Source organism: Cyprinodon tularosa, unplaced genomic scaffold, assembly GCF_016077235.1.
Source record: "Cyprinodon tularosa strain WSP-4 unplaced genomic scaffold, ASM1607723v1 ctg90, whole genome shotgun sequence".
NCBI lineage: Eukaryota > Metazoa > Chordata > Actinopteri > Cyprinodontiformes > Cyprinodontidae > Cyprinodon > Cyprinodon tularosa.
The window spans coordinates 1,689,653-1,714,456 of NW_024039674.1; the positions used below are offsets into that span (position 1 = coordinate 1,689,653).

The 24,804-nt window shown below is 36.2% G+C and overlaps 1 protein-coding gene across 1 annotated transcript in view; it reads left to right on the top strand.

Annotated features, from left to right (window-relative positions):
- LOC119775988 (corticotropin-releasing factor receptor 1-like) overlaps positions 1-24,804 on the top strand; it is a 120,801-nt gene that overhangs the window by 56,151 nt on the left and 39,846 nt on the right. Inside the window, exons 5-6 of the mRNA XM_038274175.1 lie at positions 8,513-8,598; positions 23,570-23,676. Coding sequence (XP_038130103.1) covers positions 8,513-8,598; positions 23,570-23,676 — 193 coding nt within the window. The remainder of the gene's footprint in view (positions 1-8,512; positions 8,599-23,569; positions 23,677-24,804) is intronic.

Genomic DNA, 24,804 nt, shown 5'->3' on the forward strand with positions numbered 1-24,804 from the left:
GGAACACAGTTATATTTCCAAAATCCAAGAAGAAGTGTTAAAAAGCAGAAAAGATGAACATGCGGATGAACACGACAGTAAACAATAGGCGTTACTCTTCAGCTGTTCATTTATACAAAGGTAAAAAACAATTCTTCTCTTTTTGTATTATAACAGTGTTTCCTTTTGTTTTGCTTGGAAAAAGCTTGTTTTCCTAAATTTTGCTAAGTGCATCAATTAGATACCTGGTTATGTACTATATTCTTTCACTCACTAGTGGAGTAAGCTCCCCTCACAGCAAGCCTGATTGTGTCCTATATTGTTTTTCTTCTGTTTTCGAAAAGTATGGGCTTTCATTTTTTTTTTTTTTTTTGTGACTGCTTTAAATAACTTCACTAACTCAGTGTAGAAATCAATTCTGCCTGTTCTCTTTGCCTAAGGTTTTCTGATCAGGCTCAGTGCCTGATGGTTAAAATTAACCTGCATGTTTCTGGTGTTTGCTTACATGGATTTCATTTCCACATAGGTGGAGCGATCTTGCAGCTGGCGTCATGACCTTTGACGTAAGGATGAATCTTAATAAAGTGCTTTTATTTCTGGTTTTGTGTTTGTTGTATTAATTTGTTCAGTTGATGCATAATTTATTTGAACTGGGTTGATTCTATGTCTTTGTCCTCAAAACCTAAACCAACGAGTAAATACGTGACCGGTCCATCTCTAATGATATTCAGCCCACTCTGCTTGCCTTGCTAAAATCTTTCCTTCTATATGTCATGAGTAGTGAAGCTTGGACATTATATCATTGAATTTCAGAACTCCCCACATAAACAAGATACCTGGCTTATTATAGGCAGCAGAAAAGCATTGATGCAGCTTCCACATATATGTGAAAGTTACCCTGAGAGTGTGTAATACTGTACTTCTGTGCCCCCTTACCAATGCTGGCTCTGAACCCAGATAACGAGCATTCTCTTTATCAGCCAAGAGAACTTGATTTATAGGTGCAATCTCACATTTCAAGTGGCCAGATTTCACCTCAGTGCCTTAACTTAACTAAGGCCCAGAAAGCGCTGAAGCAGTTCTAAATCTGGTTTAAATATCCCTGATGGAGGTTTAATTGAGGTTTTTGGTTACAGAACTGGGTTTTTTTCCCCCTGATGATGGTTATTCTGAAGTCTTACTGGTCCCATGTTAAGACATCCACAACAGATACACTTTTGTATTTTTTATGTGGTGGTGCCTGAGGGCCCGGTGGTGGTTGACTTTCAGTATTTTTCCTCAGGCTTTTTCCCATGAGTCCTATAACAATGGTTCTTTAATTATTTCATTTAGCAAATCTTGATAAGATCCGTTTTTATTGAGATGGATTTGTTGACGCGAACATTTTTCAAATCACATTTATGTCTTTATAAGACTCAGCCCTTGTTTTATTTTGTGTTTTTTTTAAAGCAATCCTATGACTGTCCTGATGTCACTTTGTAGAAATATTTTCATGAGATGGTATTTAATGCATTACAAACGTCACTGTTTTCTATTCCAATTCACAAATATTTATGCACCAAGCTACATGAGCATTTTACTCTTTTTTTTTTTTTTTTATACTAATTTATAATTTCTGTTTCTAACATTTCTTTTTACAAAATACTGGAATCTCATTTCCTTTGTCACAAAGCCTTTCATCATCGCAGTTAATTGTTTTGTTTCTTTAGTTTTCTTTTCCTGTATGCTGAGTGTTTCCTTCTTTTGCCAAAGTAATCCATTTTTGATTGTGAAAACCTGTGAAGACGTATGACTGGGCTTTAGAGATGTTTGTGCATTATTTCCCCAGCTTCCTTGTATTTTGCTCAGCTCAGCCGAAAATGTTGTAATGACACATCAGCCCTAGAAATACACACAAGACAGTGATATCAATCTTCCTCCTAGCTTTCCCTTACAAAGCAGGCAGGGTTTCCCAGTCGCACAGCTCAGATCTTTACATCTGCAGCAGCAGGAAGCAAAGCTAATTGTATAAGTAGATAATGAAATTGTTGCCTTTGTCATTAAATCAATCTTAATTAGTTGCAGCTATTAAACTCTTCTGCTCTACTCAGATGCAAGCTGTCAAACAATGTCAAAAAACAAACAAAAAACTATGACCACTTCATTACCTTATTACATATGAGCTGTGTAGGGGAACGGGCTGCATATGTTTAACTGCCATAAATCATTCTGAGCTGTGCCAGGAAGAATTCATTTCAAGGTCCAGCTGCTTTGTTTGAAAGCTCCATCATTTGTTCCCAAAGATTCCAGGTCCATACAAAGATGTGTCCTCGACTTTTTAAAGTTTGTTTCTTTGAATGAATTACAAGTAAATATTCAAAAAGTGATCTCGTTTTATCATTTTAGCAAAAGATGTCCTCAAAAATACATTTAGTTTCTGAGATAAAAATAAGAACACCACAGTGTGACTTTAATATAAGAGAAATTTGTCAGGGAAAGGTTTTTCCCCACTTTAATCTGAGAGGTCTTTGGTGGATTTTTTACATGTGATCTGTTTCAAATCACTGATCATGCTTTTCAGTCAGGGCTCCTCTTTATTTTTAAATCCCAGTTGGTCATGAATGGATTTTATTGTACGTTTTGGGACACTATATTGCTCAGGGACTCAGTTCTTTTTCAGGTTTTTACCTTTTTAACAGATCTGTAATTTTCATCAAGCACCATTTGATGCACAGTAAATTGTGTGTTAGATTATCTGATGGCAAATTGCTATTTTAGCAAAGCATCGCCAATCCATGACACTTCTACCTGCATGCTGAATTCTCTGGAGACTGTATTAGGTTAATAAACGTTTATATATTCTTGCAACTTCCGGTTGGCTTTTATATTTTTTTCTTTGAGAGTAAAGGTTCCCAGTCCCTGCTGAAGAAAATCATTCCCACAGCATAAATCACTATATTTCTCTCTGCAACATTAGAAATAATATTTTTGCCGCATCGCTATCTTTTTTTGTAATCTTGCTTTTATTATATGTTTAACTTATTCGACTTCCCTTCAGCTGAAGAAAAACATACCAATTTATTTCACTGTGGTGTTCTTAATGAGAAATAGAAACATTTGTAAAAGGTCAAAATAAGGAGCTCCATGCCCTAGAAATATACAAAATATTCCTAAAAAAGCTAAAATGTAGAAGTATGTACGTCAATTTAAGAAAAACAAAATAGTTTTGAATGCAAGTAAAGGTTTTTAGACTAAACATTTGGTAAATTTGTTTTAGTCTCAAATTAAATCCACAGTGTTTTTTTTTTTGCCTGTCTGATCTCTGTCATCTTTTGTTGTGAGCCTAACAAGCAAAGTTAAAAGAATCAACTGAAGGAATCCTGCTCCAGGCTCTGTGTTCACTTCTGGAAAGGCTTACTCTAAAAGCTTGCCGCAAACATTTTTCATAAATCTTAACTGCCTTTAAAAATTGTCAGGTTGTGTGGAGATTTTTAGAGGACCCAAATGCAGAGACAGAAGCTGAGATGGTTTCTGGCATTTTTTATGAAAAAACGTAAAAATACAAAATCCAAAGTCCAGAACTGATCAACAAGGAAAATTCAAGAAACAAAAACGTTAGGAAACAAGAGGAAGGAATAAACCAAAAGAAAGACAGGGATCCAGCAGAGAGTAACTGAACAGGAGGTGTGAATATAGGAGACAGAAACAATTGGAGGACTAATTAGCTGATAGGGAGCAGGTGTAGACAGAAGTAACTAGAAGGAGCTAAGGTAAGGAGACACAAAAGGGAAAAGAAACCCATCATCAAGAAAACACAGAATAACATAAGTCAAAGTGTAACTGGGAACTTAAACAGAAGTCCTCAAAGGGCACAATCATGACAAAAAGAATGATGCATAACCCTGATATAGAAGAATGCTTTCTGAAACAGTTTTTTTTTTCTCTTTTTTGGGGGGTGGGAATTCCCTTTCATTAGCCTGTTGACTTGTAGCGTCCAGCAGCCAGAGAATAAGGAGATAACATTTTTGCCGGGAGGAAAACAAGTCATCTAAAAAATGGAAATAAAATAATGGAAGCAGCTGCAATTTTTAGTGTAATTGTGATTTTTCTTTAACAAGTGCCATACCTCCACAGCATGCAGCTGCCTATATGACCTTCACGTCGCAATCTTTGTTTGCAATTACTTTGTGAGCTATCTTTGTTTTTCTAAATGGGACACAATGTGACTCTATTGCTTCAACTGCGATATATTTGCATGAAGTGTGAGCAAGAGCCCTGAGGGAAGTTGTGTACTCTTGCAATGTTATGTAAATGTGGCTTGAATAAAAGGTGAAAATCATGGATTTTTATGGAGAACGGGTCCGGCGAGGAAATTAAAGCAGAATAAAAAATTTTTCTTTCAAGGAAATTAAGAGCTTAAAAATAAGATATAGATTAGAAACCCAGATTGTGAACTTTTTTTTTCTCTCTCTAAAATCCAATCTTTTAAAATATATTTTGAAATTAATTTCATGTTTTATGAGTTTGTTTTTTAAAGACCATTCAGTACACAATGTTGCTCTGACTTTGACATAATTCTCCACGGGCAGACTTTAAGGCTCTCTAGGATATTGCATTTGTGGTTTAGGGAACATCACGAGCCAGGTAATCTTGATTGGGTCTGACAGTCCCTTTACAGTGTCAACCTGCTATTTTTACCCAGCTCATTGAACATTAATGCCCTCTGGTAACCCAATCCCATTTTATCCCCTGGCCGCCCCAAACATTCCTACTTATTAAAACATGCATTCAGGGTGATCAGCTTCCATCTAAGGTATTCACCTTCATCATGATGGGATTTTTCATATATCCTCCTCTAAAGAGCTTATCTCTGAAGGGAATGTTGTTGCAATGCTAAAGGATGAAACAAAAAGGTATTATTTCCTTTGATATCTTTCAAACCTTTATACATGGTGTTCTATAACCTCCCCAGCCACCCAGAAATGACTGACTGTCACCAAGAAGACATTTGACGGTCCATGGATATGACCCGCCACATGATCCGGGTCTGAACTGTCTATTAAACCTCTGTGAAAGATGTACCCGTGCAGGACGAAGCGTCAACCTGCCGACTTCTACGTTTGTGCTTTCACTGCTTCCAGGGTGACAGAGAACCTGACCTGAAGATGAATAATCCCTCTGAAACCTGGGCTGAATTTTTTATGCTGCCACCGCCTAACATTATTATGGCAGAAGTAACTCGGCACATGAAGATTAGAAGTAACGTTCACGTTCACGCCCCTCCAAGCCCGAGAGGAAGATTTGCTCTCTAGCAGAATGACATTTATGATTATAAGTGAGAAAGATTGATTAGTGTAAGAGGAAAGGGAATGATTTACGATGAAATCTAAAGGTTAAATCTTTCAAATGCTTCTGTCGTTTCTGTTTTTGCTTTAAGGAAACTAAAGGGTTTTAGTGCATTCTCAGAATTTATGCTGGATTTTTAAGGTTATCATTTAAAAGGGAACTTTACAGTGCAGGGAAAAGTATTCACACCCCCTCACGGCTTTATTTCAGTTTTGCTTCCTACTAAGAAAACTATAATATCATTGAAATATAACCTATGTGAAAAAAGGATCAAATTCAAATAAAAATTATATTGCGGGGAAACTTATCCAACCCCGGCATGAAGGCACAGCGGTGTCAAACTCCACCCCTCCAGGGCAGGTGTCCTACCCTTTTGCTGATCTTTCTTAAAGGTATATTGGAGGATGTTCTTTTTCCGAGTGGATCCTCAAAATAAGTGCTCCTCCTAATTGTCAATCATTCTGTTGTTATGTTTACGTAAGGCCGTCCTACATGCTCGTCCCCAATTTCACTTACTGATGGTGAGTCTGACATAGTGGAAAAATTGCAAATCTTCATTTGGAAAGTAAGCTTGTATGAGCGATGCAAAAAGCAACTTTTAAACTAAGCATGCATGAGGAGAAATTGGCGTGTGCATGCTCTTGCACATGCTTAATAGGCGTTCCCTCTCTGGAGCTGGTATAGGGTTGTTCATGTAATAAAAGTGGAGAAGGCCGGTATTTAAAACATTATGAAAAATCCTCCACTAAACCTTTAAGTCCTACACACCTAAATGAAAGGGTTGAATCACCTCCTCATGCACTCAGGTTCGGCATTTTTCTGCTGAATATATAAATGTGTGATTCAGGTGTGTCGGCAAAGGGATGCACCTTGAAGTCACAGGACATTGTGTTTGAGGCCTAGAGTTTGACATCTGTGGTATAAAGTAATACAACTGAAGAGCTGAATTGTGGTAATTAACAAATAATGTTTTGGACATTATAGGCAGATCAGAAGCAGAGTCACTGACATCTATTGGTCTGGAGGGAGTTCCAGAGACATTTTCGAAGCTTTGCAGTGAATCAAAGAAAGAGCCATTATTCACTCAAGGAGAAAACATGGAACCTTTTGCGAAGCCGGTCAGCCAAATCATACAAGGAGTGAAGGAGACAAAAGCTGAACTTTATGGAGGGTGGGAATACTTAAAGATCTGCCATGAATCTAACAAAAAATGTCATGTTAAGAACATCATTTTAATAGTCAAATATGGTAGTATTAACATGATGGTCGGGGCTGCGTTACTGCTTCAGGACTTGGATGACTTACTGTAATGGCTGAGACCATCAGTTTTCCTGAAGGAAAATATTTGTTCATCAGTTGGTGAGCCTAAGCTCAAGCATTATTAAGTTATGCAGCAGGACAATAATCCGACTCACACAGGAAAGTCTTTCTCTGACTGGTCTAGAAAACGACTTCCTGAACAGTGATGTAAAAAAGACTAAATGCCTGGTAACCATCAGTTATGGAGTGAATACTTTTATATTGGTTGGATTGGATAGCTTTTTTTCTTCTTAACATATTAAAGCAGGATTTGAAAACATTCTTGTTATTTACTGTATGATATGATTCTTTTAGTGACGGAAACATTAAGGTACCACAAAAAAAAATAGTTTATTTGATTTCCAGGCATCAGATACAAGAATTAACTGGTTTAAATTAATCGATACATCTAAAAAAAAACAACTCTTATTTAGCTCAGATGATTCTTCATCTTGTCTTTCAGATCCAGGATGTCAGCTTTCATTTATTTCATTTATTGCATTTCCTGAGCTATGATCCAGCAAGCCTGCTTGAAAAATTGAATTTTCCTCATCATTTGTTATTTCCATCATCCCAGCTCCTTGCAGTATTCAAGCAGCTGTATTCAGTGGTGTGTTTCATTTTTTTTAATCCTCCCAGGAAATAAATAAAGCTTGATCTAATTGTCTTTTGGCCGTTTTTGTAATTCAATAGGATTGATGGTTGGCAATAGGTTGAAAGTAATTAAGGCTACAGGTTATTTTGTGAATGAATCAGGGCTAAGTGCATTTTAAAGACAGAATTGAGGCACATAGTGGTACACTGCCTTGACAGCAAACGTGTGAAAAATCACAGCTTTTCCAAATACCTCTAATGACATCTTTTCGTGTTAATATCAAAAGCCAAAAAAGGTCACAACGACACAAAATAGCAGAATTGCATTTTAGAGACTTGGACAAATTTGAACTTGAAATTTAAAAAAAAAAGCTTAAGAAGAAACTGTCATTTTATTGCAGTACCATATGAATTTCATGGAGAAAATAAAAGCTGAAGTATATTTTCTTCTGGAAAATCAAACAGAACAGAAAACCAAGTTGGAAAATGTAATGCACTCAAATATTTTAGGACAACCTTTAGTCAGCTATGAAAGAGCTAGAATAATAAATTAAAATAAAACTATAATGTGTCTGCCTTTGAGAACATAACACCCCAGTATCCCTTCTGACATTTTTTGCCATTGCATAAATCATTTTCTCAGTCCAAACAAGGTTCAACATTTAATTGAATTCCCAGGTAGTAAATGTACATACAAAAAAAAAAATTATATATATATATAAATAAAGACATTAACACCCTGCTGAAGCAACATCCAATGCTGCATGTTCTGGAGCCATAATGGGAAAAGCTGCACACATATTATAAATATATTATAAATGCAGACGTTTTGACGGCCAGCTGTTTTTGTACTTACGCCTAGTAGAATGAGCTCTTTATTCATTCAACAAAAAGATGAAATCTTATGGATGAAAGAGCATAAAAATTGTTCATCTGACTCAAATTGAAACTACCTCCATGGATTATTTATGCCCAAAACCTTAAATGCCAAATCAAACCTGTGGGATAAGATTAGGAGATCTCTCTATGTTCCAACTTTGCTAATTGTTAAATGAGATTGATTGCAGGTATGCCAATAATTGTGAAACTTTTTATATGACACAAATATATCCAGGGTTAAATTTCATTTTCAGAGTGATATTATGCTGCTGGAATTAAAGAACTATTCATTCTTCGCTAAGGGTGCCATTTATTTTTCTCTTGGTGTATGTTAAATTTCTAAACCAGGTGCTAAAATATGACCCCAATTGAAAAACAAGTCACTTGAGCTCTTATTAATAATCTCTTGTTTGTTCTTGTCCTGCTCTCTGTGCAGATAACGTTTATAGGAAATGTCTTGCAAATGGGACGTGGGCGCTGAAGGGGAACTACTCCATGTGTAAGGCCATACTTCATGAGGAGGTAAGACTTGACAGGGTGCTGTTTGTATGCATGTGTCCTGATTAATGGGGCCTTTTGGAGTTTATCTTCAAAGCGGGGACTCTGCACTTTAATCAGAAAGAAAAACGCAACAACAAAGGCAAGGTTAGAAGTAGAAGGAGTAGTTTAGCTACAGGCTTATTTATAGTAAATATGGACTCAGGGTTTGCTTTCTCAAAGATTGCATCCTTAGAGACGCTCAAGGGGGGAAAAATATCTAAAAATAAAAGCATGTATCGCCCATGAGCATCACTGGAAGGGATCTGCTTCAAAGTACAATGAGTGTGTTTTAATGTTCACTGCAGGATGATTTTAGTGTCATCTTGCCTTAGGTTGTAGATGCATGGCTTATTTCATGTGTTAGTGAGAGCCTGAAGCCCCTTTCATCAACTTTTTCTCCCTTTTTAAACAAATAAATATTTGTTTAACTATCTAGGTTCCTCAAAATGAACAGCAGGTGCATGATTTCTATTGTCCTGATCCTGTTCTGCTCCAGAGTTTTATCCCTGCACATGCTGCTGTTATCTGTTTGCCTTTTTTTTGTGTTTTTTAGCCTCCACCTGGATGCTGCATTGTTATTATGTGATGAGCGCTTATTTTAATTAGGATTGAGCTGCAGACTGAACACTCTGACCCAAATCAGGCTGGGACAATTAGACGTCTAATGGATTTGTACTGTATGTAAAAGGAAGAATTACATGATGGACACATGTGACTCGACATGTTTGCTTTGCTCTGCCAGGCCATCTGTCGAATCCAAACTTTGCACAAAAAAGTGCTCTAAATAGTACAAGTTTACTGTTTATTATTCTTAGAAAACACAACCTAAGATTTTGTGCATAAAAAATCGATTTACCCCAAAAAACATATTTAATAAATATAGAAAGTTAACTGTATCTAGCCAATTATTTAAAAAATGTTACCAGCTTAAACTTGAAGTACCTCTTACATTGATATATTTTCCTGGAACTATGATACAGTACTACTGTTTTCAGTTTTTGGTGTGATGCCTTATAACCAAGCATCTCTACATCGATTTCGTTAATCCATCAGACATTGTTTCATAAAAGTTTCTTCATTCAGTTGATGCTTTGAATACCTTTTGGCAAAAACCTTGAAAACCTAAACATGTAACAGTATGTGAGCTCTATATGATCCTTTATATCAGGGGTTTTCAAAGTTGAGGTCAGGACCCCTCTGGGGTTGGGAAACACCAAGAAGTGGACAAAAAGTGTTTTCTCTTTATGTGATCCCTCAGGGAATTTGGAGGGCCAAAATGTATCATAAAATACATGGATGTGTCATGAAATTATGAAATGTACCATGAAATAAGTAAATTTAAAATGTATTTATCTTAAAAATGTAATTAAAAAAAACACAATGTCCAATTAAAGGACAAAGTATAATCATAAAATGTCATTCAAAAAATGCATGTCTTAAAACATGAATGGAACTACTTCACTGATTGATCCTCAGAAGGTTTGCTTGACTGCAGAGAGTGTGTGCAAACCTTTTTTTTTTTTTTTTTTGCATTGCCTTCATCAATATGCAGAGCAGATCTTTATGGCCAAAGCATGTAAATCATCATCATCTACAAAGTGATTTTTCAAAATCAAAATCTCAGCTGTGGGTGTATTTTTTCCATCTTTTTTTGCACTTATGAAAGTGATGTGTCATTCTTTCCACAAAGGATGCGCTGGTAAAATGCGAAAAGAAAGACAGAGAGTCTGTGTAAATATATTTGGAACATGAGAGATTAGAATAGTAGAAAATACGTGTATGCAGGTGAAAAAAAAACATTTAATGCAGTGAGAGGGCAGGCATTTTTTTTTAACAATTAAACTAATAAAAGAAAAGTACTAAAATTAAATATTGTGGCATGTTTTAAATAAAAGAAAGAGACATGTGAAAGTTCACATCTCTTACTCCTTGCATCAAGGATTTTTTTTCTGTCTTGATTGATTCAACAAAGCAAGGTTACCCTTTACTGTATGTTTGCTCCTACCTTTCTCTGTAGTACTTAGAAATATGTGAAGTGCTATAAACATATTATCTCGTGTTATAATTATATATATATATATATATATATATATATATATATATATATATATATATATATATATATATATATATATATATATATATATATATATATATATATATATATATATATATATATATATATATATATATATATATATATTAACCTCCAACTACATTCCTTGGAACCTCAAGTTCTTTTAAACAGCCAGTATCACACCCAATGTAACCAAACTCGTTTGCATATCCTACCATTCGAGGAGCAATGTTTGTAGATCACCCACAACACACACACTTATCGCAGATAATTAAAAGGAGTTACTTCTGCATTTTAGTAATTATTTATTAATTTACTCCCTATTTTGAATCTTTAAAGATCAGGCCTTAAATGTATTGATAATTGCAGAGTCAAGTAATTTAGTGAATATGTATTTTTACGCCTCTGTTGCATTGATATTTTTGGGTCATAGTCTGAAATGTTTGGGAACCCCCGCTCTACATGACTCCTGCCACACTGCATAATATGCGTAACGACACAACATGACATTTTGTTGCAGCGAAATTGCCTCAGGATGGGATAAATGAACTGTTTATCAGAGGTCATCTTTTGTCATGAAAGACTGTAATCAGCAGTGGCTGGGTATGTCAGACTGAAGAAACTTATAGCATCAATTTAAGCTTCAGATCAGAAATTTTCTTTCCCAACAAAATATTTTGACTCAGAATTGATAAACTCTATGTTAAATATTGCTGCAGTCATCTTATTCTAGAAGGGACGCTTTCCCTTTAACTATTTTATAAGTCAAAGTCAGTCTTCTTCAATATTTTCTTTCATTATCTTTAACATTTAACATGCTTCCTAAGTGCCGTGAAGCTTGAGAGATCTTCAGATTTTTGCGCAATTTCTCTGAACATTTCATATTCTGACCCTGGGGTGAAGCTGCTCTGGCATTCACTCCTAAAAAGATTGGCAGCTGTCTTAAATGTTTTTATTTATTTTAAAATCTGCCTGTCGATGATGAACTTTAAAATGTTTGAAAATGACCTCATAACATTTCCCAGAATCATGAACCACATCAGCTGCCTCTCTAAGGTAAATGTTGTTGTCTTTCCAACTTGGCATTACACTAACACACACCTGATGTTGCTATTTAATGGCACTTGGATGCATCTGTGGTTGAAAGTTCTACCAAAGCACAAGGAGTGTATTTTTTATTTTAACATTTATTTTACATTAATTTCATTAGTAATGAATAAATAATGAGGGTGCATGATTTTGCTAGAGATTGTAGTAAAGCTAAAACCTGCAAAAGATCGGACCATCTTTATGCATTTCTTAAATGTTGAAACCTTGGAGTTGTTTTTAAAATCAGCTGTGCAAAATCAGAGAAGGAAATATTGTGACATGTAACCCTAACCCTAATCCATATTTTTTAAGTAATCGTTAAGATTTTCTCCAAAACAGCAGTGATCCGATTTCACACAGTGTCTGCTCTTAATCTTCTAGGGTGCTTCTCAGTGTGAAATGTTTCCAAAAGTTTAATTTTTCTGGTGCTGTTCCCAGTCAGGCTTATGAGTCAGTTCTCAGCTGTCAAGTCTTGTTGTTTAAATCAGTAATTCACTAGAAACTGTCATGACACCGAAAACATATCAGCTCATCCTCTGGCTGTGGAAAAGTTAAACTATAACATGCTGGAAACCAGAAACCTCACTGACGGGACAGAAGATAACAAAGTCAAGGGATTCTTCTTAGAATGAGAAAATGCGAGCCCAGCAGAAGGAAGAGTCACTTTTTTTTTCAATTTTGAGAAATCTTAAAAATCAAAAATGATTAGAAGATGCTTTAAACGTGAAGTCCTGTTTAGCTTGGATCAGATTCAGAAAATGTGGTAAATATCAGCTCCAATCTTTCTGGAAAACAATGTGGCATTCCGAGCCGGGAGCAGGGAAAAATACCCCGAGAGAAGAAAACCCCATGTTACATTCAAGCAACATTTATTAAGACAAAAGCCAGCACATTCCAGCTTTACGGACAAGAAGTAGGTGGATGTGAAACAAAATGACTGCATTAAATTAACTGAAATCAAAAGGGGCTGTCATAGCTGTAAAACCAAGGGACAAAACAGAACGAGGGATGAGGGATAAAACAAACCATTTCAGGAAAGAGATAAGCAGCTGATTAAATGCTGATAGTTACTAAGACCATCTGTGAGGAGATCAGAGAGTAAGAAAATTTACATAAAATAGCTAAAAAGAAAGAAGAGAATTTTGTTTGTGTAATCAAAAACATTAAATAACACAATAACCTGGAGACAATGAAAATGAGTTTATCTGCTCTCAGCACAGCTCATGATCATCAACTTACGAAAATAACATAATTCAACTTAAGGTTGCTGTGTTCTTATCTCCACATATCTCAGATACTACTGTAAGCTTTAACAATTCACCGTTTTCTATCTAAAATTCACATTCCCTCCAGGAAAAGTGGTTTTAATGAGCACAGTGCTGCTCTTATTACAATCACAGGAGAAAATCAGTCATCTGCTGAGGTGCAGAGGTCAGATCAAAAGGAGATTGTTCTCCAGTCCTCATCTGATTTAAAATATTCCTTTGGGAAAGTGAGCACAGTCATCCAAAGAGTATTGATCAAATGTTGATTTAATGGCACTTTCCCAACACATGAATTGTGAGCGCCTGAACCTCACAGGTACCTTTGTGACCATAAATCAATGATGAATTAACAGCTCCTGGTTGCTGGAGCAGGGCTGTGGAGATGCACAGAGTGGGACTCTAATTCAAGGTGAAACCTCTCCCCGGTTGGTGGGTTTTTTTAATCAGAGATAGCACAGCCATCTACCGAGTTCGAGCAGAAACATCCTGAAACAGAAAGATTCATGCCTTTGTATCATCTTCTTTGACTCTTTAACAGTTTGATGTCTTTGAGAAAGGAATATTATTCACAATCAGTCAAATTCTAACATAATCTTATAACAGATTACAGTCTTCTCATGCAACATTTTCAAGTCAAGTCAAGTAGATTCAAACTGTTTGTTTGCACATCACAGAGCTGCTCTGGCCTTCCTGCAAAAAACAGGTTAAAATAATGTCAAATAATGTTATTATCATCAGGACTGATTAGTTTTTATCAAAGAACCACAGTTACCAATAACTGTGTAAATGTGCTTATTTACGGAGAAAACGTTATGTCAAGCTTGACAGTAGGATTTTACCAGATTTTTCAGAAAGGATTTTTTTTTGCTCCTTTTTTTTAAAAGTCCCTACATCTTTTATTGGCAGCTGTTTGAAAACTCAGAAGATATTTTGCAAGCTTGCAGCTTGTACCTGCAGCTTGCAGGTACAAAAGGATTAGTCATAGTTACTAGTTATTTCTCAAAAAAATAACTCACTTAACTCAGTTTCTCTACACCTAACTTAACTATTTACTAGTCAAAGTAACAGCCGCAGTTTATTTTTATGATCTAAAATGCCAAAGAATGTTGCTAGATTTCCTGTTATTGGAATTTTAAATACAAATAGAAGTTCAGTCATGAAATACAAGATGTTGGATATTAGTTAATATATGAAATCTATAATTAAAAAAATTATATGTCTGAAAACATAGTTTACTAACCCACACTATCTGTATGTTTGCTGCTGGACAAGTGAGTTGCAATAAAGAGAACAATAAACAGGATTAGGTTATTAAGAACTGTATATTTTGCACACTGACAGCCTTCAACTGGCTATAAAATAGGGATAAAGCTTAAAAATAATGCTATTCAAGCAATTATCTAACATTAGACTTTTAGACATAAACAAATCGAGTTTTTAACCAAGTAGCACTGTATAATCCCACTTCCTTTGTAGGAAAAGAGGTAAATCATGCATGTGAATTCAGTATAACACAGAAACTAAAGAGCAACATGTGGGCAGCCATCTGTCAGTCGGTGTATATAATTGGTGAGCTGTGAGGAGCGTTTTTAGATCAGACGCTTCTCACCGACACATGTAAAGTCTCTGTTCCTGCACATAATGAACAAATCACCAGAACATTTAGCTTTTGACTTCAGCAACCACTTTACTTTAGGTGCACTTTCAGTAAATCAGTGCCTCTTCACCATCGTCTCTTCTCAGTCTGCATTAGAGGCATGATTAACACCCGTCCACATCGCAGCACAGCCAGTCGGCTACACGTATGCCCATCACAGCTCCCTGCTCATCCCTGCAGTAACAAATGTCTCCCCGGACTAGAGAGGGCGGTTATGAAAAATTATTTTTACTGATCAAGTTGTTGTAACGTGATGCATTAAATTGCAAGTAACCTAAAAGCGTTACCAATGTGTGAAATTAAATAAGATAACTAAAAACTAACAGTTACTAACACGATTATTACACGGCGATGTTACTCCCAACACTGCTAATACCTTTTATTTCCATCTCCTTTGATTACTTAATTCTTAGTTTTTTATCAGAAACTGCAAAAGTCATTTTCATACTGGAAATATGTGGTAGAATTAGTCTTTTCTGTTCTTCTAGCAAAAATAAATGCCCCTCAGCGCCTTAAAAAGGAAATTATCTTTTCCTGTTTTTCTTTCCATGTTTCTTCTTTCCAACCCAGTGTTTAAAGTTAGTGTAGAAAGGGCTTAATCCACGCCTGATCTAAGGCCCCGTCCACACGAAGCCAAACCCTGGCCTAAACGCACAAATTTTTCACCAAACCAGCCTCTCATCCATACGAAGCCGGCGTTTCGGGGTCTGTAAACGATCTTTTTTTTATTCAGCCTTCAGAGTGGGAAGATTCTGAAATGCCGTTTTCGCGTTTCCATCTTTAAGCTCTAACCGCATTTTTTTTTTTACACGCATGCGTCATAGCGTCGCCTCTAAACAAGCATGCGCGACACAGTATCACAACAACAATGGCGCCGTACAAAAGGGGGTCAACCCGTTACTAGCATGGGGTACCTAATAAAGTGGCCGGTGAGTGTATCTAAAGGTTGCATGATCCTAGCCCTCCAGGACTTGAGTTTGACACCCCTGACTTAGATATTTAGCCTAGGAGGGACCTGCAAACCCACTGTCTTTAGCAGTGGGATGCATCACCAAATGTGTTTCTTGGTGGCTGTTGTTACAGTACCTGATCCCTTACCTGTCTCATGAACATCTGCATCCCATGAGCCAAAACATTTTCTTTTACATTTTACATGATTTCTGTTTTTGTAATTTTGAAATAACTACTATTCCAGCCTCTTACAAAACTTCTTTCTTCTTTTCAATCAAGAAAAGTGCCTTGAAGGTCTCTTCAAACTAATTTTACATATGAGGTTGGATAAAAGAGGAGTTAAAATTCTATTATATAATAAGAATGCAGGTGCAATCAAATATACTCTCCTTTATTTGGCTCAGACACAGAAAAAAGTCCAAATATCAGGTTAATTGTTATCATCAAACACACAGAAGGATTGTCTGGAGAGAGGGATTTATTTCATGCCATCTGCAGACATCAGACAGGCTTTTGTAAAAACAGAGAGCACTCAAAAATGTGCTTTTGTCTCACCCAAACAACTATATGATTGCAAAATCAAACTGCAGTTGCCCCATTGCCCTGGCATTGTGCTGCATGCACAGTTATCTGTCCCACTTCTGGCACAAACTGTTGACTCCTCTTCTCTACAGTCCATCAGGGTTTTTTATTTTGCCAGTTAGCAACCACACATCTGTTCTACATATTCCAAATAGAGGTTTTTTGTCAACAAATAGTCCCATTGCTAGGGTGAGCTGTAATAGTTTAAGCACTACATATTCAATTCAATTCAGTTTATTTGTATAGCTTTACACTGGAAAAAATCTAAATCTAGATAAGTCATTTTTACTTAAAATAGTTGCATTTGTTTTTGGATTGAGGTTGTAAAAGCGACATTTTACCGATGGAACAAGACAATTTACATTTAAAATAAGAAAACACAATTGCGTTGTATTATTTCAAGTGCAGGCTATCTAATTATCTTATTTGAGGAGTAAAAATACTCATTCCATTGGCAAACTATCTCATTTACTTACTCAAATTAAGTGTAAATACACTTAATTTAAGAAACAGTTTATACAGTCATCCCCAGGTCAGTCACATCAGGTTTTAACATCATCCCCAAATAGTGACTTCAATTAGGGTTTGTTTTTGTTTCTCACCTACAATAATTATAGGTTTTATGTCACTTTACAATGTATTGATTTCCAATCTTCATTGGAAAAATCAATGTGTTATGAGATTCACAAATTAGTGCTTGGATGCAATATTGGGTAAGATGTTATTTCAAGTGCCAAGCATGAAAGATCTGCATAACATTTGCAATCCGGTGGATTGACTTTTGCTACCTATGAAATAAGAGAAAATTACATAATTGATGCATGTTTTCAGTGCAGTGAAACATCAGGAACCAGAAGGAGAGAATTACAATCTATATGGCCATCAAATGATTAAACAATAGCATCTTAAATACATGTTTTTACAATATGATGCATCCCTACTTTGATTGATTTTCAGCAGCTCTGGAGATGCATGTGGCTCTTTACTCGCTGGACAGGGGCTCTTTAAAACTACTAAAAAGAGCTATGTACTTGGAGTTCCTCCAAAGAAAGACATTAACGGTGCAAGAAACACATTTTTTTACTCTAATCTGTTTGCCTTTTAGATATCATGCTATGTTCTTTAGTTAAATTAGAACAAGTCATTCTCTGTTTAACGTTTTTTTTTTTGTTAAATGTTTTTCTAAAGACTACAATTAATTCATGCTTTTTTAGTTAAAGAAGAACACAAATACATTTTCTTGCAACATTAAGCTATTGCCCTTCTATGGGTCATGTCTGGGACCAAGGACCAAAATAAAGATGTTTGTCCTTTGTGGACTTCAAGAACTGTTTGCTTTCATCCTCTAAGAGTCAGTACTTGATATTTTGCATGTCTTAATGGAATCAGTACCTTACTGTTTTACATCGGCTGCTTTATTGACAGTTACTGGCATATAGAATATCACTGCATTCCTTTGATAATTTAATCCTCACACTGCAGGCATGTCCTGTGGTTGCAGTCCTCAAACATCTTTTGAAATGTGGAAGCGCGGTTTGAACTAAAACCCATCAGTTAGTGCTTTTTATAAAAAAAAGTCAGACTCTGATGTTCAATCGATCCAGACAGAAGATGGATATGGAGTGTCTGACCTTTTAAAATTGTTTGTTTTTCCTTGCTTTTGTAGCCGTGAAATAAATCACCGACTCGCATAGTGACTGACACCAGGGGAAAAATGGGGGAGTGGGTTCTCTGTGAAGGTGTTTGATCCGACAATTTCAAATGGCTGAATGTCAGGGGCATCTTAGATCTGAGCAAACAGAACCAAAACTGGTCAGAGGACGATACATCGGTGCTGACTTTGATCCTTCTTTTTATTAGAGGAGGAAGAAGATGGTTCTGTGTGTGGAGGAAAATCTCAGCTGAATTTGGAACCTCGAATGATGTTTTCAGTTCTTCCAAATGCACAAGTAAAGCTACAAATGCTACAGTCTTTGCCGCAGATCTGCAGAGATGTGACCTAAAGGAGGAAAATATGCAAAGAACCTTCTAGGCAGACAAAATGAGAAGATCAAATGCTTATTAGGAAGTTTGTTTGATGGGGGAGATAAAACCACCCTTCCCTTTTTAGGTGCTGCTCAGGGTTATTTTCTCTGTGTCTTTGTTGTAGACAGAAAGTGTGTCAGGATTGGTTTCGGCTCTTGTGGCCCACATATTTTATGAGTCCTGAGGCTGGTAGTGAGAAGGTCTTATATTATCCTCTTGTCGTCCCACTCCGCCTCTCCTCTCAGACTCATCCCGACTTTCTGCTTTGCAATTTAGAGCCCCCTGTTTTCCTGAGTTATGTCCAGTGGGGTTAGCCAGTATGAAGTTCTCTCCCCCCAGAGATTTCCCATGGTTTCCTCTTTTTTGTCCCGTTTGAATGTTTTAGACCATCAAATTAAATTAGTTTTTATGTAGAGACTTCATTATTTAAAAGAGGTAACTTAATCCATCCCAAATCAGATAGCAACCTGTGCTACTTTAGGAGGCAGGTTTATAGTCCTTTAAATCACTGTGGAAGAACAACTGACAGGGTTTTGAGGATGAATTACCCATTAAATATTTTTCTACAGCATTTTGAATGTGCTTAAGACCAAACTTTGAGTTGGCCACTCCTTAACCTTGTTTTGGCTTTTATAGTGGACTTAAATCAGAGCTTGCATGTGTAGTCTTGGGTCAATGTAGTTCTGCATTACCCAAGTAGCCTTGAGCAAAGATCAGAAAATTATGGATGGAAATTTACCTGCAGCATTTTTTACTAAAGTGCAGAATTTATATTTTCATCATCGGGTAGCAAGCTGACAAAGTCTGATAGACAAACTTATTATTTCATTTTTATTTTATTTATCACTTGAATTAAGCTACAGTAATGGATCAAAACTTTGTTGAACCTATTCTTTTAAGGTATGTCTCCATCAGATTTGCACATCTGCAGAAGGAAACTTTTACCCCACCCCAAAAAAAAAAACCTTGAATACTGTCCTATTATAATAAGAACTTAGATTTTGAAATGTAACCAAACATTCTTTATCCATCATCTGCACCCTCATAGATGGATATTTAGGGTTGTTGTCCTGGTGAAAGATAAAACTCGATCTCCGCCTCATATCGTCTGCAAACAAACATTTCCATAGCATGATGCTGCCCCAACTGTTTTTTGATGAGGATTGGGTGTTCAGAGCGATATTGTTTCTTTAAACAGTGGCTTTCTAATATTTAAGCTGCAAACATAAAACAAACTTTAGTAGGGTAAAGCAAAGAAAAGTTTATCCACTGCTGAGGTGCTGCTTCTAACCTGGTATCAGTGGTTTTCTCTGCACTAATGGCCATTCCAGCAAGACTAGACACAAAAAGCAGGAAAAACAGTGATTCCAGGTCTCCTCAGAGACAAAGTAAGGCACCACTAACATAAGGAGCTGAGCACCATGTAATCTTAACATGTTTCTTATCCTGTTTATTTCTTTGACATCCAATCAAATCAATAGATATTTATCAATTTCAGCATTAGGACCATGCATACTCTGCCAAACAACACAAACACAGCTTGCATGACCACTGCCTTTCTAACTCAAGTTAGAAGAAAAGATTACATTAGTTACTGCTTCCAGAAATTTTCTTGGGTGTTTGAATGTCACCACCTGGTGGACCATTGTCAATAAATGCTGTTTAGTGTGCCAAAAAGGCCAGTTTTTATTTTGTATCTGTAGTTTGATGATATCGAAGCATCTGCTTTAAGGCATAATGAGGCAAATGATGAGAGACAGTGCTGCCTGGCCATCCTCTAATGGCACTCAGAATTCACCCGTTTGTGTGCAGGAATGACTGTTTCAATGGATAAAATGATGGAGAAATGTATTGGATTTCTGTCTATGGAAGATCAAACCTGTTCTTTGCTGGTTTTCCATTAAATCGAGTCACACAGGCACTGAAATCTAACAAGCGCTGGTACTACTGCTGCCACGTGTCATACCAGGGGGATTACGCATTTTCTGAAAGAAAAAGAACTGATTATCACTCTGAGTTTTGGATTAAAGTATATCTGAAATCAATTCAAACCGATCATTTCCTGTTCATTCAATTCCAAAGGGATTTTTCTGCCTTTACCAAAAATGGTCTTCACAATGACCGTGATCTTTGCCTGACCCCAACAGTATTAAAATCCGATGATATATTTAAGAAGAGCTTTATTTTCACATCTACTTCTACATTCATTATAAAAGCTTCCAGCATTTATCAGGGGATGGTTTAAAATTAGAAAGAAAAGAGCTGCTGGCATCTTGTTCTGTGTCCACAGCAAACTTATTAAGCTACAGATTTGAACTGGGGAAGCAACACAGTGAAACAGATGACTTGTTTTAGAGTGGATTGGGTAGGGATTTAACATGCCCGCGTTTAATCTCAGGATAGACACCAGCAGGTTACGTAAATTCTTTCACAGCACAGATTACTGCTGGTAGTGTTTGGTCAAATCCGATCACAATGGATATCTAAGTCTCAGGCTCCAATTTACAGGAAGATTTTCATTTCTTCCATTCAAAGTCATAAATTGGTCTTGGATGGATTCTGCAGATACAAGGTTGCCAGGCTGATGATTTCAACTTGCAGAAATCAGAATCTTTTCTCTGCGGTGGTTAGGAGGATAATGTGTGGATTAGTGATTGGGACTATCATCTGCACTCATGTACACAAATCCTTTTCTAAATTCAGACTTTGCATTCTCCGAGGGTTTCTTCTTTTACAACAAAAATGAAATCAGAACAGAACCCGCCAGAAGAAGTGACCCCCAGAGAAAAGAGTCAGCTAAATTAAAATAAAAGCAGGCATAACAAAATGTAACAGCACAGAGATTTAGACAATCAAAAGGTTTTTCAGTCATAAAGTTAACATATAATAATAAACAAACTGAAATTACTATTGTTCTGATATAAACCCAGTGGTGGAAAGTAACAAAACGCATGTACTTGAGTACCATATTTAAATATGTTTTTTGTGTAGATTTATTTTACTATGCTATTTGGGGGGGTACTTCTAACTTTTAGTACACTATATTTCTTCGTCAAATATTTTACATTCTATTTCACTACATTTCGAATAAGATTCTAGTTACTTGTTCGTTATGGCTCAGCTTAGATTTGTAATCCACAGTTGCTGTTTTTCTTTCTTGAAATGCAATTTCAACATGGAAGATAGCAGCCATTAGAACTGAATTTTGACACCACTGTTTTAGAGATTTGCATGACACTCCACAAATATAAGAAACTCAGGGAAGATATTATTTGTAGTTTATACATTTTATTAAGCTATTAGTTGTTGCCATGTGGCCGAGTTGTTCAATTGGACGAGTTCTCAAAGCAGAGTTGCAGTTTCTTTGTGGTAAACGATTATACAGAAAGGTACTATATAAGTACATTTAATTTGTATTTTTGAATACTTAAGTACTTTTAAATCCCTGTACTTTTGAATACTTAAATATTTTCATAAGTTAGTACTTCAATACTTTAACGAGTTAATGTTGGACCAAGTAACTTTTACTTGTAGTTGAGTACAATTTGACTATGAGTATCAATACTTTTACTCAAGTACTAGTACTGTTGAGTACTTCTTCCACACCTGTATAAACTTTGAAACAAAAAAGGCAAACAAATCTGAAAAATGCATTAAAAAAAATAGAAAAGCTTTTAAATGAAAAATTCATAACTATAAAAAAAATTGTAACATTTTTAAATAAGGGAGACCTGTATTTTTTAGTGTCTCAGTGTTCTTTAGTATTTAACATTTTTTATTGCATTATATTGCATTTAGTGATACTAAACATTTAAGACAAACATGAAACCAAAACTGCAAAATTAAAATAACAATGATAAAAATGAGAATATTTCTAGTTTCTCTTAAGAATATTACAAAATAATTTACGCATTTTTGCATCTACTTAGGCGTAATAAATTAGTTTAACACAATTGTTTTATGCAAAAGATAAATTCCATTTTTTGTCAGTGTATTTGCAAAATGATGCATCGAGAGAAAAATTTATAAAATATGAATATTTGGTTTTATAGAAAACAAGAAATTGCAGCATTCTATACAATTAAATAATCTAAAAACAAATAAGACACCTTCAACATTATTTGTATACATTTTGAGTTATGGTCCCAGGTTGGGTTATGGTTTTCATCAGAAGAAACTATTAAATAACATTGATTTTAAAAAAACCGAGAAAAATATTGAAAAAGAGATCTTACAGTGGAGGGATCTGAACTTTCTAGTTTCGTTATCAAAACAGTAAGCGATGAGAGGTATGACAAGACTGTGAGATTAGAGGAAGGAAGGATGATAAGAGACCGGGAGTTTCACAGGAGAACGAGGCCACCGAATGTGCAAAAGTTGAAGAAATTATTTAAGACGAGTAAAATATTTCAGATTAGTGATGAAGATGAAATACTTTCACCCACATTGCTGTGGTACTCAGCTTTGATAGTTACTGCATACTTTAAATAATTTTATTATTTATTAAGATCCTTGTTATGGGGGCATGTGAATATTGATAAGGATCGAAGGTACCCAGATGAGCTGATCAGATAAGATGTCGAACAGCTGGAGCAGAATGAAAGCATGAAAGCTTTGGGAGAAGCACTAATTAATTTGAAGGGATCTGAAATAAGGTGCAGAGAAGCTGCTAACCAAGGGGAAAAGACCAAGACTGATCTAAGCTGCACAGATCAAAATGAACAGACATTAGAACACAAGAATAAACAAAGAAACTAAAAAACAAAAGAATAAGCTATTAAAACAACTTATAAAAAATGATGAATACAGAGGAATTATCTAAATTTTCTAAAAAGACATAAATATCCAAAGGAAATTATCAAAACACAAATGAAAACCAAAACATAAAATAGCCCAGGATTAAGTCAGCTATGTCCATTGAACTATGTTAATTAACTGCAAAGCTTCTAAAATTTATCCCTAAAACAGGGATTAAACCAACAAATTATTCCAAAAGAAAAATGAGGCAGAACTTGACCAAAGTGAATCGGGATTGCAAAAGTTTCCAAACATGAATAGCAACTAATGGCTGCATAGTTTTCAAAGTATTTACAATTGAATATTTGTGCCCAAGTTCGGAGTCTATTTTAAACGAGTCCTGGCACCCCTGCTGTGCACTCATGTTCAAAACCACCGCAGGAGGCAGATATCAAAAACTGAAAAATAAGAGGATTTTTTTTTCTGGCCTTATTTTCAACCCAACTGTAAAATGCAAATGCTGTCAATCAAACACAAAAGACTCATCTCATCTTTCCCTATGTCCTGCAGAAAAAAGGCAAGATGCACTACCAAATTGCTGTGATCATAAACTTCCTGGGTCATTGCATCTCCATGGTGGCTCTGCTCATCGCCTTCTTCCTCTTCTTGTGCTTGAGGTAAGTGTTGGCACTGATAATCCTGAAGATATCCTTGATGTGACAGAAGCGTCAAAATTCTACACATCCAGGGATGGTTCAAAGACTCTCTCGTTCTTATTCAAAACCCATTTGGCCAAGGGATGAAACCTTCACTATCTCAATCCAGCAGATGTAAAGGGGTTTAGACACCCGCAAAAACTGGGACACATTTCCCCGCAAATGAGAATAATAGACCCATCCAAAGAAGGGGTGAAAATCAAAACAGTCCTGTGGATGCCTGCTGGGACGAGGTTAGAAGGGGGGCTTCTAACTGAAATGAGATGTGTGTTAACGAAAAAAAGGTCTTAGCACCCTCAAAAGCCAGGACCATTATTGATCCCAGAAAGAGCACCGGGGAGTGAGAAAAGCGTGAAAGGGCACAAAGAGGCATAATAAGTAGACGCTCTGCAGGACAGCATTGAAGCTCGCCACGTGTTTGTAAGCCAGGGCGGGAGGACAAGTGTCGTCTGGTTAAAAATGGCATTAAGCTAAAGAAGTAGTCGGTATTTATTACTCACCTTCTTGACATTGAAATGAAACTGGGAACAATTTAAAGAAAGGCTGTCACTTGGCGATGTGACAGAGAGTGCTTTGACACCAAGGTGCAATGCTGTGAAACAGGGAGGATAGAGAGAAAGTAGCGGGGGGGGGGGGGGGGGGGGGGCACATTTCATTTTAAATGGCAGGTAGAGCATTTTCAGCCAACGCCGTGACATTTTTCTGTATGAAATCCAACCGTAAATGACCATTTTTATGGTGATATTTCAGCACTAGGCTGTATGTGCCTCAAGAAACACACACCCCTCTCCTGGATAACAATGCTGTAAATTTATGATGAGCTTTCAAAAAAAAAAAGAGTTAAATGTTCCTGATATCCAATTTGGTTAGATGGATTCAGGTAGAAATAATCTGCATTTTTATTGCATTTCTAACAATTCTCCCCTCTCATCTGAACATGAAACGACCAAATTATGTCAAGCTATTTAGGATTTAAATTTTCTCATCATCAAAATTACAAAAAGGGTCTGCTATAAATGCCAATAAACGGCTGATATCAGGGGGGGAAACAGCAAGTTCATGTTTTAGCTGTCCAGAGGGTTGTTCAAC